Here is a 23,742-nt window from a genome sequence, read left to right on the forward strand (position 1 = left end):
CTGTCCCCAATTACTGCCTTGGTTAAATCTGTTTGATCTGGAAGTCATTTGGATCCAACATTGCCCAGTATAAATGGTTTTACACCTGCAGGAAGACCATGGATTTTTGGATTTCCATGTTATTTTAAACAAGTAGAATGACAAAGCAAGATACAATCAGGTATGAAGAGGAACTTAGAGAAGCTATCATGTTTATACAGCCATATCTTTTAAGATTTGCTTATGAAACCTAAGATTGCATAACACCTGCTCCTCTGTTTAGACTAAGTAATAAAATTACTTATTACTTTTTATTAGTGAGATGATGTGGATCTTCTAGAGCAAAGCTGTCTAACTGGCGGCCCTTTCCCCCACCCCACCCTTATGTGGCTCCCATCTGGCTGCCTTTGTGTAAGCTTTAAATGGTATCAGTACTGATGGCATTATTCACACCGCAGATTTAGGCTGTAAGGCCCTCTGTTGTTCACACCTGTAAGACCTCAGACTCTGCCTGCCCTCACATTGTTCACATGTTCACACCTCAGACTGTAGGAGCAGTGCCAGCACTGTATCACTGTACATCATACAGTTTTAATTGTTCATGTTGGAGGGGTCATGTCAGGTTTCCCTGTCTTCTTCCATACTCTGCCTGCCATATCCTGCTTGTGTGTACCATACTCTGTCTGTGTGTACCATACTCTGCCTGCCCTATGCTGCCTGTCTGTGTACCTTACTCCGCCTGTCCTACGCTGCCTGTGTGTGCCATACTCTGCCTGCCCTATGCTGTCTGTGTGTGCTATACTCTGCCTGCCCTATGCTGTCTCCTTCCATACTCTGCCTGCCCAATGCTGTCTCTATGCCATACTCTGCCTGCCATATCCTGCCTGTTTGTGTACCATACTCTGCCTGCCATATCCTGCTTGTGTGTGCCATACTCTGCCTGTGTGAGCCATACTCTGCCCGCCCTATGCTGTCTGTGTGCCATACTCTGCCTGCCATATACTGCCTGTCTGTGCACCATTCTCTGCCTGCCCTATGCTGTCTGTGTGCCATACCCTGCCTGCCATATCCTGCTTGTGTGTGCCATACTCTGCCTGCCCTATGCTGTCTGTGTGCCATACTTTGCCTGCCATATCCTGCTTGTGTACGCCATACTCTGCCTGCCATATGCTGTCTGCGTGCCATTCTCTGCCTGCCCTATGCTGCCTGTCTGTGTACCATACTCTGCCTGCCCTACACTGCCTGTGTGTGCCATACTCTGCCTGCCCTAAGCTGCCTGTGTGTGCCATACTCTGCCTGACCTATGCTGTCTGTGTGCGCCATACTCTGCCTGCCCTACGCTGCCTGTGTGCGCCATACTCTGCCTGCCCTACGCTGCCTGTGTGTGCCATACTCTGCCTGCCCTATGCTGCCTGTGTGTGTGTCATACTCTGCCTATCTGTGTGCCCTACTCTGCCTGTGCAGGCTATATTCTTCCTGCCCTATTCTGCCTGTGGGAGGTGAAACCCAGGGAATTGCTCTGGGATTTTGGTAGCATTTGGGAAAAATTGTAAGGGGATCTGTAAGGTGTTTAAGTATGTGCTGGGGGTTGTTGGGATATTGGAAGAGACACATGGACTTTGTGTATGTCTTAATATTAATAAACTTCTTTCACATATGAGTGAAGGGTGATATCAATGCAGTAAGCACCAACCATTTGTTTTTGTTTTCTTTTTGTTTTTTTATGTGCTACCTCCATTAATGTGGGTATGGCCTTAAAAGCTCTTTTGATAACATGGGTGTGATTTGAAGTGGGTGGGCTTAAAAAAGGAAGTGGTCACTGGCGTCTGTTATAGGCCCTCCACCATGTAGGCCAGAAAAACTGTCAAGAAATTGGACAGCACTGTTCTAAAGGAATAAAAATAACAATATGAAGGGAAGGATGAGGCATGATCATATGTATACATTTAACACAGGTGGCTATGTTGACTTCTGTACTTCCAATGAAAACTTTTTCTTTGCTAACAATGTTTTATATTTTGCTTGGTTTACTGCCTATGTATGGATAAGTATGTAGGAAAATGTATTAAAAGAACTATGAGCTATCACAGGCCAGCCTGGGTCCTGTTGGTTGAAAATGAAAAAAAATGACATGGCACTAATTATTCTTCTTTGACTCTTACAAGTAGTTTTCCCAAACAGATAATACAATAAGCTCTATGACATTTGATTTATTGTAGCAAAGACATACTATATCTCTATTGACATAGGAATGTGCTATAAAAACACATACAGTAACACTACGTCCCCTTGGCCCTATTGTTCCATCAGTGGAATCTGTGGAATGGTGTGAAAACACTACATTTCTGTCATACCTACAGATTTTTCCCTGTCACACCTTCTTGGGTATATGACAGATGATTTAAGGTATAATGTGTCACACCCCAAAGAAAAAATAACTTTGTATAAGTACTTTACACATATACTAGGCTTTTAAAGAATGATAGAGAATTACATCTAAGTCTATATATTAGATATATATAACATATATAATATACTTTTTCCAATTATCGTAATGAAAAAATGTTTGCTTTTTGTTGTTGTTATTTCTTGCTTGAAATACATTTAGTTTTAACTCCCCATCTTTTTCGAGCTAGAGTGGGAGTAAGAGAAGGTAGTTAACCAACAGATCAGATAGCTGTCTCAGATTTAATGGACTCCTTTTCTTCTCAAAGCCTGAAACCGGGGGGGGGATTGTTTTTACAGAGGTTATTAAGAAACTATGCTTATTATAGTGGGGTAGAGGGGAGGTAGTAAATATAGTAAATATAAATAAGAAAGATAGTAACTGTAAAAAGGAAACAATGATCTATTAGTGCCTTATATTATACAAATATGGATATTATTCTTTTTTTTATTGAAATACTTGGCAGAACACATTTTCCACCCAAGTCCTATTTATTATGCCAAAGGTCTGTTTAGATGTCTCTTTAATTTAGTTTTACGTGAAAAACAAAGCCTAAATAAATGAAAATACAATATAATATACCATATAATATGCCAAAGCCAAATAAAAATACAGTATAATATATAATACACGTATAGGATTCGTTATCTTCCATAGACTCCATTTTAATCAAATTATTCAAATATTTAAAAGTGATTTCCTCTTTCTCTCCTATTATAAAACAGTAGCTCATACTTTATCCAAACTAAGATATTATTAACACTTATTGAAGGCAAAACAATCCTATTATTCTCGATAACAGGTCCCATATCTGTATTATAATAAAAGTAAACTATTACTCATTATAATTGCTGGCTTCCTAGTTTTCACACAGTGCTTGTTTTATTTCATTACAAGAAACAATTTATTTCCCCATTTAGCAGTGTTATGCATTGTGACATTTAAACAAAGCAAGATAGATTATTCATTGTGTATTAGAAGAAGCAGAAGTAGCAGTTTCAATTCTAAAGCAAGTATAGATGGCCTCAAGGGGAGAAGCATATTTCCCTGCACTACATAATTTTATGTTTTCAAAAAAAGCTATATAAAATGTTAAAAGTCACAGCAGAGGTGTTTATGTTCTATGTACTCACAGGAAAAGGTTTTCCATGACATAATTGTAGTCTGGACGGCTGCTATCAGGCAAAAAGCATGCAGCGAACACAATGATGGCATTTACACCTTCACCATAGTAACCTGAAAAAAACAGTAAAATATATTCACACAATGTGGTCTTAAAGCACAACCAAAGCTTAAGAAAGAGTATTGATGAAAATGCTGTCTTTTATATACTGAATGTATTGTATCAGCCCAGAACATCTCTAAAACTTTAATGACCCATGTCTTCAAAGTTGTCCACAGCAGTTGTAATTGTTTAAGTGTCAGTGACACTTAAAATTCTCAGTGTGCACTGGGTTCCTTAGGGGTTGTTAGAAATCATAAAAAAATGTAGAAAAGGCTGATGCTAAAGGGCTAATGGTTAATTCTGATACAGAATGCATTTGTTTGTATGCTGTGAGAATCTGAATTATTAATCGGCCTTGGTACTAGTGTTGTTGAGTATGCGAACAGGCAGGGGTGTATTTGTGTGCTAGTGGGGGTGTTAGAGTTATGCAGCTTTCTGTTTAACTAAGGGACAACCTAATAAAGCCTTAGGGAGTTAGCCCAAATTAACATTGGGTTCTAATACGTGACCAGCACTTACTGGGCTTATAGTCGATTGTAATGGGCTTCTAACAATAGAAAAGGGATACCCATAAGTGAATAAAAGAAACTATAAGTGATTAATAAAGGACTATTAGGCAAGACTAACAGTAGAAAGATGAGAAATCAACACCATCCAAGATCTATTTGAAAACACAGTGGGATAAAACAAAATTATACATATGTTCTATTGTCAAACATAAGCAAAAACATATTATGTAATAATAATTTTTGCATATGCTTCCAAGCTATGCTATAATAATGGACATACCTCCATGAGATATAACTTTTTTGTATGGTTCAATGACCTTCATATCAATCCTCTGCTCTTGCTCTCCAATGACAACTGTCCTCCATAGTCTGTTATCAGCTCTTTCCTCTTCTGCTGTGTACTCTTGTATAGATTCAAAATCCTCCTGTACGGCTTCCCCAAGTGCAGGTTGGTCATCTAAAGCAAAATGTAATATATGGGCAAATGAAATGAATTATTGCTTAATTTTTACTTGCTAAACATTTACTATTTAGAACATAACTCCTTGATGAAATCCAAAATGGGCAGCTGTGTATGTGTAACTTAGAATGCCCAAAGTACAAAACATAGTCCACAGCCTTAGTCCAAGCTTAAGACAGCACAGTGGTTTATATATATATATATCTATCTAAAACTTAGTCCCTTGGCTAAATGTATATTGAAGCAGTAGAATTCTTAATGAATCGCATAAGTCAGTGTAGGAACTGGTCAAAAGGGATGACTTTGACGCAGTTGGCCAGCTTGAAGTATATTGCAATATATGGACAAACAATCCCTGTTTTGCTTAAAGGGAAGGGGATTTCTTAGTAGCTTAAATGCACCGAATGTCTTAATGTTCTATATATTGATAATGGGTGAGTGCAGAGGATCTCTTGTTGTTGTTTCTATGTATTTCGTGGTCACAACCTCATTGCACCCCCGCCTAATGGTTTAAAATTTAGTGGTTGAGCACAACTTTCCCTTTTTTTGCTATAGCTTATACAGGAGCAGTGGCCAGCTCCTTGTTGTAGCTCCCACCCCTCCCAGCTGCAGTCAGGTGATCCCAGTGGAGCCAATAAAAGGGCAACCATATGGGGGTTTTAACCTTGAAAGCAAGTAAGTTGCAGGTAAAACTTAGTCCCTTGGCTAAATGTATATTAAATGTATATTGAAGCAGTAGAATTCTTAATGAATCGCATAAGTCAGTGTAGGAACTGGTCAAAAGGGATGACTTTGACGCAGTTGGCCAGCTTGAAGTATATTGCAATATATGGACAAACAATCCCTGTTTTGCTTAAAGGGAAGGGCATTTCTTAGTAGCTTAAATGCACCGAATGTCTTAATGTTCTATATATTGATAATGGGTGAGTGCAGAGGATCTCTTGTTGTTGTTTCTATGTATTTCGTGGTCACAACCTTATTGCACATCCGCCTAATGGTTTAAAATTTAGTGGTTGAGCTCAACTTTCCCTTTTTTTGCTATAGCTTATACAGGAGCAGTGGCCAGCTCCTTGTTGTAGCTCCCACCCCTCCCAGCTGCAGTCAGGTGATCCCAGTGGAGCCAATAAAAGGGCAACCATATGGGGGTTTTAACCTTGAAAGCAAGTAAGTTGCAGGTAAAACTTAGTCCCTTGGCTAAATGTATATTGAAGCAGTAGAATTCTTAATGAATCGCATAAGTCAGTGTAGGAACTGGTCAAAAGGGATGACTTTGACGCAGTTGGCCAGCTTGAAGTATATTGCAATATATGGACAAACAATCCCTGTTTTGCTTAAAGGGAAGGGGATTTCTTAGTAGCTTAAATGCACCGAATGTCTTAATGTTCTATATATTGATAATGGGTGAGTGCAGAGGATCTCTTGTTGTTGTTTCTATATATATATATATATATATACAGGTATGGGACCTGTTATCAAGAATGCTCAGGACCTGGGGTTTTCTGGATATGGGGTCTTTCCGTAATTTATACCTCCACACTTTAAGCCTACTAAAAATCATATAAATGTTAAATAAACCCAATAGGATTATTTTGCCTTCAATAAAGAATAATTATATCTTAGTTTCGATCAAGTAAAAGGTACTGTTTTATTATTATAGAGAAAAAGGAAACCATTTTTAAAAATTAGAATTATTTGCTTATAATGGAGTCTATGGGAGATGGCCTTTACATAATTCGGAACTTTCTGGATAATGGGTTTTCGGTTAAGGAGTCCTATACCTGTATATATATATATATATATATATATATATATATATATATATATATATATATATATATATATACAGTGTATATGTATGTGTATATATATATATATATATATATATAGACAAAAAAATAGTGACAGCACTCACAGGAATTTTCACACTGGAGTCATCAAATTAATCGTAGAACTGAGGTTTTATTCAGTCCGAAAATTCCTGTGAGTGCAGTCACTATTTCTTTGTCTACATTTGCAACACTGCACAGGCACCCAGGTAGCATCTTAATCTTTTGGTGTGCAGCTTAATGACTGTCTCTATGTATATATATATATATATATATATATATATATATATATATAACATGGAAAAGTGTCGGCACTCACAGGATTTACACAAACGAAACGTAGGACAATAAAACCTCACCTTTTTTTTGCATCTAAACATGACTCTTTTGTCCTTAAGATGATTGTGTAAATCCTGTGAGTGCCGACACTTTTCCATGTTTGTCCTATTTTTCGGCTCTGGCACCCAGGTAGTGTACAGTAACTTTGGTGTGCTCTCCACCCTGCATTTATTTATATATATATATATATATATATATATATATATATATATATATATATAATATTGAGCCCAGTACTCCCAAGCAATGTCTCAGACTTTCACTAGACCTTTCTCGAGAATAAGAAAACCTACCACCACAGTATCAAATCCTCTTCTCCCAAGAAGCCAGTGTCAATATTGTGTCATTAAGGTAAAAAGCCTCAACGTTTGTATCCAATTCCATCATATTTTGAGTGTTTCACAGATAAACAGTTTTAAAGACAATGTTAACACTGTTTCAGTTCAGTTTCATTGGCATTGTCAGGTTCTGTAACTTGGCCAAAACATTTGTTCTTTCTGTGCACTAATGCATAAAATATTTATTTATGTTCTAAAGTCTGCTGAATGCCAAGCATTTTTAGAATAACAATACTACTGTATAGAGAAGATAATAAACCCCATATTGCATGAACATATAGATAAAAAGGTGTGGAAAAAAAGAAATTAGTCAAACTTTTAGCAATTATCTTAATTCTTCAACTCTTAGGGGGTGATTTATTAATGTTTTAGAAAGGATAGATGATAGAGATAGTTAGATAGATAGAATGTTTTAGAAAGGATATAGATAGATCGATAGATAGAAATGAGGGAATAAGAGGTCTGTGCTTTTTGAGGGGTGCTCAATTAACAACTTATAGAAAGGACTGATGGTTGAACCCACTATCATTGTAGGACCTAGGCTAATGGCCCTTTTGCCCATTTATTAAAGTGCCTCTATATGTAGCAAAGCAATACTATGCCATAAAAGTCATGGATATATGTAAATCTAACCGAAGCTTGTTTCCTTGTAATAAGTAATTGTTTCTGAGCAAAGTTTTTATTATGCTAATAATGACTTCTCATTAAGGTCATAAGGAAATGTACCATTGTTTCATTTCCTTGGGAACTGTCAAAAGTAATATGTTATGTTATTTTATAATACACAGACATGTGTAAACTTTCCGTTACCACAACCTTAGATAAGTGGCTCTAACAGATTGGGTCAACTGCCACTACAGATTGGGTGCATGGTTATACAGTAGCTATGATAGCTTTTCAAGAAAGCAAATCTTTTAAACCTGTACTAAAATAAATGCTAAATAAATGTTAGATCCCAAGTGACACTTTATTCTGATTTTTGTAGCTATTTATAGCTGCATGATAGAACTTACAGTGCATGTAATTTCTGTACTTATATTTAATTGTTGTTCATATATTTAAATCATTTTTCTAACTCTTCTCCTACATCTATTTGTAATACCAATGGTGTGACTAATGGAGAGATGCCACTAGCTGACCTTAGCATCATCAGAATATTACTAAAGGCTGCAGGGAAACGAAACCAGATATGTATGTGTAAGCAAGACAGGCTTCAACTAGCTGTGCTGATTAATGGTAATGTGCTCTAGTGCTTCAGAGGGAAAAGTCCCAAAAAATAACCACAAAGAAACAATTGTGTCCACAGAAAGAGAATATTGGCAAATTAGTGAGCTTGCTGATTTGTCTGCTGATCATAAAGTTTGGATTCCAAGCAAAAAATTAAACGTCCCTTTGTTTCTATCTTAGCATATCCCCTGGCTGGTTTAACAGCTGGACTGGAAAGAACTGGTAGGTTAAAATGATGTTCATGTGGCAGAAAATTGATTTCATGAAATGTTAATTTTTGTATAGGCCATCTAGAGTGCAAATAATAACAGAAAGAAGAGTTAAAATCCGTAACTTCCATCATGCAGAGCCATCTGGCTTTGATTAAAACTAAGGTTAGTATCAGCTGGTCTGGTTTCCCAAGATCCATAATAATAATAATCCCAAAACTCCTTTTCATCCATGGTTTCCTGTGTTTCCCTAAGGCACAAACCATCAAGGTAACTCCTCATCTATAGTGTATTATTAAACCCTTGATCATCCTGGAAGGCAAGCATGTCTTGATGTCAGGATTCCATGATATATTTTACTTATAAAACTCTGTGATTCATTTAGTAGATTAGCCATAACCAAACCTTTTCATTAGAGGGCTAAAAAATACCTTTAATTTTATACTGGCTTGTTAGACCAATGGCACTCATAATTTTTCCACTAATATAGATATGGCAGTGGCAAAAAGGCAGATATGCTCCAATCGCACTCACTAGATATTGGCATGGGAACGCACACAAAACAGGGCAGACAGGAGGAGATCAGCCTTTCAGATATGCCAGTGGAGAAAATGATATTCTGCATCACTTGCCTTAAGTTGGTCATGCAGTGTCAGGTTGCCAAATAAGCAAATCTTTCATTTATTTAGCCGCCAATGTGGTGGACAAAATGGGGTTGATTCAATTAATTGCCCCCTAGGACAACAACTGGATCATAAAACGGGCCTAGGTAGACCATTGTGGTGGGAACGCAGGTTGTTGGGTGGCCACAATCAGTAAGCTGCCAACTTGGTCTGGAGGGACAGAGTCAGGAGCTTCTATCAGCTTGTCTATGGCCAGCTTAAGACATATATTATCACAAGTTCCACAAAATACAATGTATCATGAGGGTTTTTCGTTAGGCTACAGATTAAAGATATCTGCAGCCAGCAACCATTAAAAAGGACTTCAGCTTTGCAAAAGTACAGGGTAGCAATGATTAAATGATTGACATCTTGAAGCAAATGAATATTTATCTTTTGTGTTTCCTGTTCTTTAAGATTAGCTAAAGGAAACTGTACAATTATCATGTATAACACAGTAATCTGCAACTCATCTATTGCCTAGATTTATTGGGCATTTCAAAGTCTCCACTAAAACACCTGCCAGATCTTAATTCTCCTTGTGAGCTTAAATATTTAAACAGGATATGTACTGTACATTGGTATTAAAGATGCATTACAGAAATCTCTGTGTATAAGACACTGAGAACTTAGAAGATTAAGTGAATAGTGAAGTAAAAAGGATCAGACATAATCCTTGCTTTCTCTGTTGGACCTTTTCTGAAAGGTTATACAGTACATTACCTCAGCAACAGACCATACTACAAGTATAAAGGACAGGGAAGTATTTAGTTGAATACAACATTTTATTTCTTACTGAAAAGCAATGTATTTATTGAATGAATTATTTTACCATGCAATAAAAATGATCACAATTTATTTGGGGTCATTTACCTTATTTTACAGGCACAAGGGCATGCTCCTTAGTGCTCATCTAACAAGTACTTGCTGTGTAGGATCCCATTTTAGCCTACCCCCCTCCTATCCATTCAATAACTTGCATGTCTGAATAACTAATGCAGTCAGCGCTGTATTCATGAAGGAAGGGCTTAATTATAGGTACATGTAGTGGAGGTCGGTCTGAAAAATGCGAAAGCGAGACCCCGACATACCTAAAAGTCTGGTCCATATGGGAGCTCCAAGCACCCATACAAGGAGAATAAAGACATGCTGAGGTAACAACGAAAAACTACCAACACCCCAGGACCATCGCAGCCAGCAGAACTTAGGATCACTACCATTAATATATTTACCATGTCTCTTTCTGTTCTCTTTTCCTTTTTTTTCTTTATCTTTGTTTAACACTCTTTATTTGCTGTATAAACATATGCTATATATATGTTATATGCAAAAAATCAATAAAAATATAAGTAACCAAAAAAAAAAAAATGCGAAAGCGGGCATTTTTGGCATTTTACTCTTTTCAGTGCAGGTAAACAGAGCTGCGTAAGTGAGTGTATCCACTTCTCTCAGCCTGGAGAAAAAATGGCTGAGAGAAGCATAGAAAATGCTCTGTGTGCTTGGGACCTAACATGCACTTAATATAGGAATACCCAAACTCAGCTGGTCATAACAAATTCCATACATTTTTATAAAATGTATAAAATTGTGGGCTTGAGACTAAACTATGAATGCAGGAGTAGATGTTTATGCAAAATAAATGCACAGTCCAGTTTAAGTAACTAGAGAAACATGAGCAAGGCAAGGAACAAAGTGTATTTAAAGTATGTGAAACAAGGATGATTTTTGGTTATGTTGGATGCATATTGAGCTATGTTGGAAGACAACACACTCTTCCAGACAGCTGTATCATCTGTTCTCCTTACCAGGTCAAGACTTCCCTTCATCTTATCTACAGTGAAATTAGGCTGCACCTCTGCTCGTTAAACTGCTGTGCCCATTAATATTTTAACTGCCAATTCGGCTCCTTTAGTCTGATCCACCAGCTTATCTGTCTGTGTATGGGGCACTCCAATTGGCCTACCCAACCAATATCTGGCCAAAATCATCCATGGACAGGTTTACATATCTCTTCAGAGTGATGATTGCATCTGCTCGTTAATGCAGTCCTTGTCCCAACAACCTGTATCCCTGTAGTTTGGCCCTAAGGCCAAATGATCACCTCAAGGTGGGCTTACTGGGGTAAGATGCACTCATTTGGTGACCTTTCCAAATGAGCAGATCTTTCAAAGTATAGATAGATTTATATTGTTTATTCAGTATAATTTACTTCTGGCATTATTTATTTTACTTTATTTTTAAGGCCCCTATGCTAAAAAAATGTATTGATGTGCCTGCACCTGGAGCCATTGTGTTGACCCTGGTGCAGCCACACTGGGAGTAATCCAGAGCAAAACTGTAGTGATATCGGAGTTGACCAGCGAACCACTGGATTATGGTTGAAATGTGGGCGACCATTGTGGGTTTGAGTAGGGTGTGTCAGACTGAGAAAATACACCCTTTCTCTGCTCCCAAAGTTTCCCTGTCTTGGAACCTAAGGCATGCACAGAAGTAGCATACAGAGTGGAAGGACACATGTAAGGCTTGAATGTGGGTCCTACATTGGCAACATTTTGCGGGTTAGAGTCGAGTGTGTGTTCAGGTTGGGATAAATTCAGAATTGTGGATAAATTCAAGCTGAGAATCCGCCCTGTGTGGCAGGAGTCTAAACAACAATCTTTCCTGCGACAACTGGTTTTATCCTGCCTGCGTGACAAAATGATGATATCCAAGGCTTTTGCTGATATGAACAGTCTTCTTGTCAACCTACCATACACGCACCAAATATTTTACAAACCCTCATTTCAAACGATAATATTGGCGCATGTATGGGCACCTTAAGTTTAAACCTCCAAATCATAAGCATCAGGACTATCTAAGAGGTCCAACAAGTGAATCAGGAATAAATTAACTGAGCAAATGTATCAATTAGTAAAGCTAATAAATGGTGGATATTGAGATATAAGATAAAGAACAGGATGACGCCAAGGGTGGAGGGGGATATGAATAAACTGATAGGAGGATAGACTAATGCAGCAGGATTAATTAACTAATACAGGCATTGCAGTACCTCTGGCAACCAGTCTACATAGCCAACTAATCCAATGCACTTAGAATAATATAAGCAACTTCTGGTGATTACCCCTGTTGGGGGTTACATTTGCATTGTTTGTGAGTTAGAGATAATATCATTCTTTAATAAATGGGGCAAAAAATTGTATTTAAATATACAGGGGAGAAAGCTAAATAGAACCCACAGTTAGCAAACAGGCAGCAGCTTCCTCGTGGCAATTTGCATGACTTACTCATAAACTATTACACAAAATGATTGTGAAACCTGTGTACTATTGGCACATATCTGATGAAAGGAATGATAATCCCACAAGCCTCACCCATGCCTTCCTTATGAATTTCACGTCAGTGAGTAGGTACGCATCGTGGCTGGGCTGTTTTACTTGTATTTTTTTTTAGCAAACGTTGCTTAAGGATATGCTGTACAGATCAGAGTTAAGCAAGGTGAGAGGTGCGTCACAGGTTATTGCTTTTAGCAGCACACTGAGGTTATGTTAAGCTAAATTAGGCTAAGCTTCTCTGAATAAATGTGTCTTTAGAGATCTTTTGAAGGCAGAGAGATTGGGAGAAAGTCGGACAGATTGTGTGAGTGAATTCCAGAGAAGGGGGGCAGCCCTTGCAAAGTCTTGAATGCGAGCGTGTGAGGAGGGAATGAGAGTTGAGGAGCAGGTCAGTAGAGGAGCGTAACAAGCGGGTTGGATGGTACCTAGAGATAAGTTCAGAGATGTAGGGTGGGGCAGAGTTATGAACTGCTTTGAATGTGAGAGTCATTAGTTTGAATTTTATCCTGGATGGTAGGGGAAGCCAGTGCAGGGACTGGCAGAGTGGCACAGCAGAGGAGGAGAGGTGTATGAGCCTGGCAGCAGTATTCATTATGGACCGAAGAGTTAAAACAAAAGTGTTATTCTGCACTGTTTAAAAAATATCTGTTTGTTCAGAAGCTCTAAGACTAAACTCAAAGCTTCCCCTTAAACCAGGCCAAATGCCTCTGATTCATATGAATGAGAAATATGTCACAACAGCTGGGGATTTTTCATTATGAATTTGCTCTAGTTAGTATTTCAGTCTGAAAAAACGCCAGCACCACTTCTGTCATGTTTTACTCACTGAAGTAAATGGGAGGGAGAAGTGCCAGTTGGAAAATGATAGCTGAAATATGCCCGTAGATAATACAGATAAGCTGTTTAGAATACAATGTTTTTAGTGAATAAGTAGAGATGGAAAGGGGACAAATGTAGTTCATGGTTCCATATACACCTATAGGATTAACATTTTTCTTATAGAAAATGATAAGGTTGCTGTCAAAAATATCTTATTTGCTAGTGAAGAGGACCAGCCTTTTAATAATACATATTACCTTAGGTTGGATAATTTAGCATAGAAACTTAAATACATGATGTTGTGTACATAGTTAAAAAACAAATCTCCTGATCTTTAATGCTTTATAAAATGTGGTTTCATGCTTGATGGCTTGGATAAAAAAATATTTTGTATAACTTACTGCCGCTTTCATATTGGTCAGGTTTAACTTTCAATATTACTGAGTGGATCCAAATGAGCTTTTCCACTTAGCAAAAAACTTTGCCTGCATGACTTACTGCACCTGCCAAGGGTATAAAAGCTCATAAGCATTGGATACACAAAAGCAACATTGTTGCTAGCAGGGCATTCCAAGATGTGGGAGTCTATAAATGATGTCACTAAAGGAAAGCAAACAAAAAAAAACACTCCCTTGGCTAATTTGGATTTCCTTAAACTATAGTTCTGGCAAACAGCTGGTGTGCTTCATGCTGAAATGGCTTAGCAAAAAGAAATAGAAATTCTGTACGGAAACAGGCAGAAACTGAAATGTTTTTTGAAATATATGTTTCATGTCATGCCATATTCTATTCTTTATCTAAGTATTGTTTTGGAGTTATGGATAAAAAATATGGTTCAAACTCCTTAGTTTCCTTGTAGACGAAGAATCCAAAGCTTGTACAGTCAGGCCATGTGATATCATGAGAACTGTGACATTATCACACAGACCCTTGTTTCATGGGCACATTATAGACACTATATGGTCAATATCTGGACACCTGGCTGTCTAACATTTACAATCAGTGATCCGCAACCAGCGGCTCCTGAGCTACATGTTGCTCACCAACCCATTGGATGTTGTTCCCAGTGGCCTCAAAGCAGGCAATTATTTTGGAATTTCTGGCTTGAAGGCAAGCTTTAGTTGCATCAAAACCATGTGTACAGCCAAACAGTGCCTCCTGTTGGCTACCAGTCCACATTGGGCTATCAATAACTAAACACAACCCATATTTGGCACCCCCAGGAACCTTTTGTGTCTTTGTGTTGCTCTCCAACTCTTTTCACATTTGAATCCGGCTTACAGGTGAAAAAGGTTGGGTACCCATGCATTACAAGATGGAACATTGTTGTTGGGATTTGCATTAGTGAGGTTGGGTTATCAGGCCTAGCTTGCACTTGCAGTGAGTAGGAAGTAGTAAATATGTTTGGATGTTGCTAATATAAATTATACCCATCATGGCAGCCACCCACCAGGCATCTGTCAGGCACAGTAAGAAAACAGGGTAGGTGGCTAATGGGTGGCTATCAAGTAATCATGCACTGTAGCAGAAAACAAAATGGAATAAAAAGCCTACCATTTTTGGAGTTAAAAGTGCATGTATATGGTGTTGGATCTATTTATAGTGTACACAGTGCTTTAAAAGGGGTAGACACAAACATCAGTAAACAGCCTCTTCCAAATCTTTAAATACCTGCCACTCTGGTTGTTGAAAGGTTAATAGTAGGGCTGCAGCATCCCCTTAATCATTTACAAGTCACTTCTCCTTCCTCTGTCCCCCTTATGAATTTTCGTTGGCTCTTCGCTACTGAGCATGCTCAGTTCTACTTAAAGGAACAGTGACACCAAAAACTGAAATTGTATTAAAGTAATTAAAATATAATGTATGGTTGCCCTGCTCTGGTAAAACTGGTTTGTTTCCTAAAGAAATTCTACTTTGGTTTATATAAATGAGCTCCAGTGTAGCCATGAGGGCCGCTGAAAAAAAGGAGAAAAGGCACAGGTTACATATCCGATAACAGATAAACTCTGTAGAATACAATGGTGTTTTATCTGCTATCTGCTATGTAACCAGTGCCTTTTATCATTTTTTGTAGCTTAAATGGCTGCCCCCATGGCTACACTTATATAAACTATAGTAGTGTTTCTAAAGCAAACAGAAAACTTTTTCCAGTCCAGAGCAACAGTATGTTACAAATTATTTGCTTTAAAACATTTTTCATTTTTGGTGTTACTGTTCCTTTAACTCAGGTTACTAAACATGCCCTCTAGTCTAGCAGCCAATGAAGAGGTGGCAATGTTGGTTTCCATAAAAACTCTGCTCTAGGTGTGCACTCTGCTGGGAAAACATTTTTTTTTCTCCTAACTTCCTCTCCTGAGCTCAGTTTAACCATTACAGTGTTCAATCCAAGCAGGACTTTTATAAAAGTAAGTTCTGCCTGTGTAAGCCTGCATGAACTTTACAGCACACATTTGCTGTTTGCAGATTTAAATGTCACTGAAGATGTGTGAGAGGAAAATGGCCACTGGGTTAAAGCTGCTAGCTGATATAGGAAAATGTGATGTTGCTGTCAAACAGAGAGGTTATATGCAATACAAATGGAGTGGTTTGGGTGGGGGAGATGTGCCAAACGTATATACATGGTAAGTAAATGTAGGGTTTACATGTCCTTTAAATCAATGATAAAGAGGCGACTAACAGAAATAAGAATGGGAGGGTACAAAGCACATATATTATATCTCATTTGAATGAGCTAAAAATGCACAAATTTTTACTCAGCTACTTTTCTTTTTTCATTATTTCAGAATTTATTAAAGTTTACAAGTTAAACAATAAGTAATAAATGTTCCTTCTGCATTTTATTTTCAGCTCTTTAGGTCTGTATGTTATTAGAATTGTAAGGCAGCAAAACCTTGGTGGCTTAAACCTATTTTATTTATAGCAAGAAACACGGTAATCTTAATAAAAAGCTGTAATTTAAAGCTCATAATTGTAAGGAGGAGGTAAACATGACACAGGACATAAAAACACACACACAAATGCAGAAGAACTTGGTGACTGCTAGGTCTTTTTAAAGTTTTAGCAAGAGTCCAATGTAAGCTAATCATACTGTCCATAATTTCCCCCACCTCAATAGGAAAATAAAATTAGCTGAAATTTCCGATGATGAATCAGAATGTCATTAATAAGTGTCTCGACTGCCTGCCAAATCAAGCCAACTACTGTGTAAGCTAGGAGGATTTAAAAATAAAAAACATGATATCATGTATAGTGTGGGAGCTGAAGCTTCTACCCACCAAACTTGTTTTTGTATAAATGCAAAGTTAAAAAAAAACACAAATCTTGTTCTCAGGCAGCAGTACGTAGAACAGAGCCTTGGAATGAGGTCAAAGCAGCTGTCTGCAGGCGGATTTGTGGTTGGGCCCCTGCCTGGGCTGACTAGTGAAACTGTGTCTACAGTCACTCTTCTGTGTCTGTGATGATTTAACCATTATTGGGTCTAAGACAGGGGTAGGGAACCTTGGCTCTCCAGCTGTGATAAAACTACAAATCCCAGCAAGCATTTTCCTTAATTAACCATGACTGTGGCTGTCAGACTCCTGCAATGCATTGTGGGACTGGTAGTTCCATAACAGCTGGAGAGCCAAGGTTCCCTACCCCTGGTCTAAGACCAATTATTGTAATTCTTCCTTAGCCTAAAACAATGTCTTCTATAGAAAATTGCCAGTATATTAGGGACTTCCGTTGGACCCTCATGATGACTTGTGTAAGTAAGGGATGATGTTAAACTACACCAAAGTTGCTGCAAATAAGAGATTTTGGATGCCACTCACTCACTTAGTACAGTGTTGCACAAGTGGTAGTGCAGTTGCAGCGACATACAAAGCAAATACTGGTACCAGATAGGACAAGGGATTTGGTAGGCTTATGTTCGCTTTGTTGGAATACCTGCTAGTGGTCTAGATCCCCTCCAGTAGAAACCTCTCAGGGAGAGTAACAGTAGCCTGATGCCCTGTCCTCCTGGGTGTCCCTTCACTTTATGCATGATATTGCCTTGGAAAACAATCTCCAATCTATCAATCCTTAATTTCTTTACTGGGACCTTATGCTTCAGGTTTTCTAGCAGTATCCACCATGTAGAACAGGAAGAGTTCAAAGAAAGAACCATGTGCTTCCTTTCACTATATTAACTATGGACAGGAAGTGGTCATAACACCTCTAGGCCAACTGGGAAAACATCCCTCCTAGGGGACAGATTACAGTTCCTTAGAAAGTAGGGCATTTAACCATATACTGTAAAATAGCTAGTTTTAATAAATACTGTACTTCATCAGCTGTCTGTACAGCTCTTACCTCTCATGCACTACTAGCCCACAGTCAGAGCAGCCAAGTAAGTCTCAGAGCAATGCCAAACCTCTTAACCTCTTTTTTTACTGATGTGCTTGCATTAGTCAGCTGGAGAATGCTGGAATTCACAGTCCATGATGACCAGGTCTATTCTGTTGGACTGTAAACAGGCCTAGGAGTTATAGCTCCTCCTAGCTAGCTGCTCCCTGGCCCCTCCAATGCTGTAGCCTGCCAATGCCAGTGGATCTAATTCCTCCTACAGCATCTTCCCAGGATCCAGTTTCAGCTCTTGGTCTTGCCAGTCATCTTTGATATTATGCACAATGGATCAGTTATGGCAATCAGGATTAGTTTAGCTGAAGGTAAATGAAAAGCCATGCCAAGTGCAGCTAAATAATCAAATACGCTACACAGCAAAAAGACAGGATGTGTTCTATTTTACTGATTGGATAACTAATAGCAAAGTAATTTTTTGTTCTGCTGTCAAACCAGCAGAAAGAGATGTATTTTCCCAGAGATAAAGTAAAAGCACAGTCAAACAGTCCAAATCTACAAACAACCTTTTAGAGAAAAGAACAGATGTGGAACAGTTCAATAAACATTAAAATAAGAGCACTTTGTCCAGAGTACACATCCCCATGAAATCGCTCAAGGCATTTCATGCTGTCCAGTAATGGACAGATGTCAAGTGGAGAACAGCAGTCCCAGGTATGCACTCATCAGTCCACTGTGGTGTCCAGAAATCTGCATGTTCTTTTGACACCAAGAAGGATGGATCATGCATTTGAATACCTTTACATTGTATGTGCTTTTCTATATTCTATTAACGCTTGGAAGAACACTCGGCCAGGTACAGTTTATATATGTACAGGGCTCCTAAATATTGATATTTATATAAATATAATTAGAGCAGAGCTTAACATGTTATACCCTGGCAGTAGATGGCTGCATGAATTAAAAAAAAAACCAGCAGGAACTCCTGCTTCCTATGCTTTCAGTTGTCCATAATTACTTTATCAGATGACAAAATTCAAATCCAAGTAAAGGCAGCTCTCATTAGTGTAGGATCCTCAGCTTCATACATACCAACCAGGAAGTGCTTAAAAAGAAAAGGAGAGTGCACAAGGGAAAACTCCCCTAGTGTATCACAAATGGTATAATTACAAGGTTTTCAAAATCCTGTTACCAGCTTTTGAAAAGCAATCCTCAACATTAAGTTTGTGAGTATATAGGTAGGAGGGGGAGCACCGTGGTGAACCCTTACCTGATAAATTTTACTCACATCTCCTGCTAATTGGTAACAGTATTTTGAAACCTTGTAATTATACCATTGGTGATACACTAGGGTAGTTTTCCCTTGTGTGCTCTCTCCTTTTCTTTTTAAGCATATCTAGCAGTAAGTCTGAATTCAACCACTGAGGATATGTTTTAATATTGTAAGGTGCAAAGTTCAAACAAGTGCATCTGTCCTGGTCCTTGGCATTACTGGCACCATGCACGTGTCATGCTTGCCACTCATGCGTGCTCTCACATTATAGCGCTTGTTTGTGATGTGTTGTTTGCAGTGCTCATGTGGCAAATCTGCCCACAGAAGCCAATGCCCTGACATTAATTGCAAAGTGGTCATTGCCTTCCAACATAATTCTAAGCCTTTGCATCCTGAACCTGTTCCTGAATGCATCCTGATTCCTGGATTCTCCTGCCTACTAAACTCCTGCTGTTCCTCTGCCTGCTCCTGTTGACTCTTGCTGCCTGCTCTAAACTTCACCCCATTCCTGACTCTAATTTGCTTGATGTCTTACTTTCAGGTGCTGCCTCATCATGGAAGGTGCAGGAGAGGCTATTCCTTATCACAGCTTCAGTAAACCTGAAAGATGTGCACCGTCTTTCTATGTCTCCTAAAAGCAAAACATGGGAAACTGGAAGCTCTTAATATGAAGAATACACATTGCAGTCTTACCCTGGCCTGTGTAGTCAAAGGAGTCTGCTTCATCTGGAGTGTCAAGATCATCAACATTAATGTCAAGCTCATCTGGGGTATCAAGATTGTCATCAGATAGGATTGATCCTTCACTGTGGTCCAGAGATAGGTTGATATTGGGAGCAGTAAGCTTTATTTTTCTGGTGCTGGAGCCATTTAAATCCAAGGAATTTGGAGGTTCTAAAGAAACATGGGTGATATATGACAGGAATTAGAATTTTGGTATATAAAGAATTGGAAAGTAATCTTTTTAAAAATAAAAACAGCTGATATATTGTCAGTAAGCACTTGAAGTGCTTACTAACAAACAAACAAAAAACAAAGCTACTTAGCATTGTGAATTAGGATGACTTGTTTGCTTGCTGTCTTTTAAAATGAGTACTATGCACCAGTTCCAGTGACCCATAACACTTCTTGCAATGTCAACCCTACCTTGTTAAAAAAAAGAACACTAGCATGAACACTAGCATGCTCTTTATTGAAATATTTTTTTTTTTTACAACATTTTCCAAGAAACTATTAAATTAGTGATTTGTAAATAATATATATATATTTTTTTAAATGTTTAATATAATGCTATTCAATATACAACATCACAACTTCAGTAAGTCATAGATATCTGGAATGATTATGGAATATACACTCAAATACAACCATTTTAGTGGAACTGTAGGCCAAGTTTCCCAAATCTTAAAAATATTGTAGACACAAGCGCTCTGAAATCTTTCACTGGCCACAAATGGTCCAGTTTGTGAGATATTGGACTTACTGACCAGCAAATAAAGGGTCAAATTGGCCAGATCAAACTGATTGAATAATCATTCTACCATTAAGATAGTTTGGCCACAATTTGTAATTCTCTAACTCTTTGGATGAGGATTCCTTGTCAGATTCTGGCAGCTGCTTATGTAAAAATAACGTATGTAATGGAGATAGATATGAGTCATTGTGCAGAATAAGCCATAAAATGTCTTTTTTTTCTGAAAAATAGTGGATATTAAAAATATAAAACATGGCTTACTGTCAGCACCATTAAATATCAAACACACGTAAACACACAGTGAACCCCATTACATAAGGGGGACAAAGTTGAAAGTGATGGGTAGTTTTTTCATTACTGGTAAATATGCTGATGCTGATGCCGATTGCCCAAGGCAGCTTGGTCATTTACATGCACAATCCTCCCAGGTTTTACTATAGACTTGTGACCAGACATGTAATACAGCTGGTTGGACCTGTTAACCATTGTATATCTCTAGCCAGAAAGTTTTCACTTGCTGCCCAATTCCCATCAGACTATAGGCCTAATGTAGGTTTTGCAAGTTTGCTGCAGTGAGTTGGATGAAAAAATCCTATTTAATGAAAGTTCTGGTGTAAAAGGTTGCCTTTTGCACTTCCATATACTGTAGTTGTACTTGTTTCTGCTAGTCGTGCCAGCTCTGTAAATCACACAAAAAGTTCCTATTGATGCAGGGGAACCTTGAAGCTACCATCACCTCCCAAGGTAGTGGTAGCTCCAGGGTTCCCTAGTGGCCTACATCAATAATATTCAAGATATTGTGGGTATGATACAGATCAATATTGCCCTTTGCACAATGCACTCATAATCGTACCACGTTACAATACAGGAATGTTTTTAGTGTAAATTAGGTTGATTTGAAAAGAGTCAAGGCATTGTGTGTATAACACAGAGCAATATTTCCCTTTACATAATGTACTCATAGTCTTACCAAGTTACAGTACAGGAATGTTTTTAGTGTAAACTAAAATAAAAAACAAGTTAGGTGATCATATCTATCTCTAGATGTCTATGGACCTAAGTGTTAAAAAGTCATGCAAATAAACAGTATTGCCCTAGCCCAGGTTTGGGTATTTAAGTGACTTACCAATAGCCTAAAACAGTAAATAAAGACAAGTGTTAGGGAAGGTTAGTCTGTGTTTGACACACAGTGAGAAGGTCTGGAAAGATCTCTTCCATTGGGGGAATGTAATACTAGTTTTTCTGTAAATTTGAAATAGCTTTTGCAAACTCACAAATGTATTTAGTGACCATGGGCAGGCCATTGTCTTCTGTAAGGTCTAAAAATCTTTTCTGTGATAGCCTTTACTAGACCATAATACAGGCCTTCGACTGACCTTGAAACAGCAGAAGCTCCACCCTTGCAAATTCCTTTGGTGATCTGGGCCCAATGACTAAATGCTGTAGGACTCTATAAAGCTTCTGTATGTTTTCTGGTTTGAAGATATCTTTTGAACACTGAATGTGCAGAAGGATTTGATTTTTTTCTCTGTATTTTTATCATAACACATTGCACAACCCATGTGATTTTGTGTATTGTGTAGTATACCACATCATTTTAGCTGCAGTCTATACATTATTGCTGGGTTTGTTTTTTTATTGTGCACATTTTGGTGAATATTTTTGGCCTCAGCGTTTGAGCACATACCACCTGGGTCTTTTACAATTGGATTCCATTTATTGAGGACATTTTAAAGCGATCTATACTGAACTGGTTTGGGCACATTCCACAAAGGATGTATTGAAGCCTGTTTACCATGACTAATCACTATTATTGGATGGCACAGCTCAGGTTGCCATGGTTACTGACTGCTAGTATCTTTTACTGTGGGTGTTTTAAACGTCATGGAACACTGTTTTTTCCATTTGCCTTGATATTATTATTATTATCATTATATAATTATATTTTATCTATATACTGTATATATATATATAAAATAAAATATGATGCAGCATTTATTGAATCTTTCAAGCAATATGTCAACCAAATTATAGCATGAGCTATTATCAAGGCAAATGGAAAAAACAGTGTTCCGTGACGTTTATATATAGAAAGAGAAAGATAGAGAGAGAGACACTCCTTTATCTGTGTGGTTTTGGGATCAATCATACTATTCCTCAGCATTGCAGCCAGCTATGTATCATCCATAGACTCTTATGAAACAGTTGCCTCTTGTGGATAAAAGCAGTTACTTGTGATGGCAGGCAGCACTTCTCTGCAGTAGCATATTGTACAGGTACAAGTATGGGACTCCTTATCTAAAATGCTTGGGACCTGGGGTTTTTCGGATAAGGGATGTTTCTGTAATTCGGATCTCCTACCTTAATTCTGCTAAAAAAATTATTTAAACAGTAATTAAACCCAATAAGATTGTTTTGGCTACAATAAAGATTAATTTTATCTTTGTTGGGATCAAGTACAAGGCACTGTTTTATTATTACAGAGAAAAAGGAAACCATTTTTAAAAATGAAGTGAATTATTTGATTAAAATGGAGTCTATGGGAGATGGCCTTTCCGTAATTCGGAACTTCCTGGATAATAGGTTTCTAGATAAGGGGTCTGATACCTGTATAAGATCACTCATCTAGAAACCACTTATCAACAAAGCTCAGAATTACAGGAAGGCAATTTTAAAATAATGTACTTTTTAAGATTAATTCCCTATTTCTGTGTAGTAAAAAAACAGTACCTTGTACTTGATCCAAACTAAGCTGCATAAATCCATATTGGTTTAAATGATTTTTCGTAGACTTCAGATACATCGATCCAAGTTACTGAAAGATCCCTTATCCGGAAAGGTCCCAAGCACTCCAGATAATAGATCCTATACCTGTACTTATTTGAAAAGCTAGTAAGTTACCTGTCTAATGTCCCTTTAAATTCTGTATCTTTATATAAATTAATTGCAGTGCACTATTGTACATGTATGAGACCTATTATCCAGAATGCTTGGCACCTGGAGTTTTCCGGATAAGGGATCTTTCCGTAATTTGGGTCTCCATACCCTAAGTCTGCTAAAAATCATTTAAACATTAAATAAACCCAATAGGATTGTTTTGCCTCCGATAAGGATTAATTATATCTTAGTTGGCAACAAGTACAAGGTACTGTTTTATTATTACAGAAAAAAAGGAAATAATTTTTAAAAATTGAATTATTTGTTTATAATGGAGTCTATTGGAGATGGGCTTTCCGTAATTCGGAACTTTCTGGATAATGGATTTCCGGATAAGAGATCCCATACCTGTATTGATCTAAAAGGC

General features: G+C 37.9%; 1 protein-coding gene across 7 annotated transcripts in view; it reads right to left on the bottom strand.

Annotated features, from left to right (window-relative positions):
• Positions 1-23,742, bottom strand: part of prune2 (prune homolog 2) — an 87,951-nt gene that overhangs the window by 24,621 nt on the left and 39,588 nt on the right. For all 7 annotated transcript variants that reach the window (XM_031901874.1, XM_031901872.1, XM_031901857.1 and 4 more), the window contains 3 exon segments: positions 19,658-19,858; positions 4,440-4,616; positions 3,559-3,661 (listed from right to left, as the gene is read on the bottom strand). In XM_031901874.1, coding sequence (XP_031757734.1) covers positions 3,559-3,661; positions 4,440-4,616; positions 19,658-19,858 — 481 coding nt within the window.

This window comes from Xenopus tropicalis, chromosome 1 (assembly GCF_000004195.4).
Source record: "Xenopus tropicalis strain Nigerian chromosome 1, UCB_Xtro_10.0, whole genome shotgun sequence".
Taxonomy (NCBI): Eukaryota; Metazoa; Chordata; class Amphibia; order Anura; family Pipidae; genus Xenopus; species Xenopus tropicalis.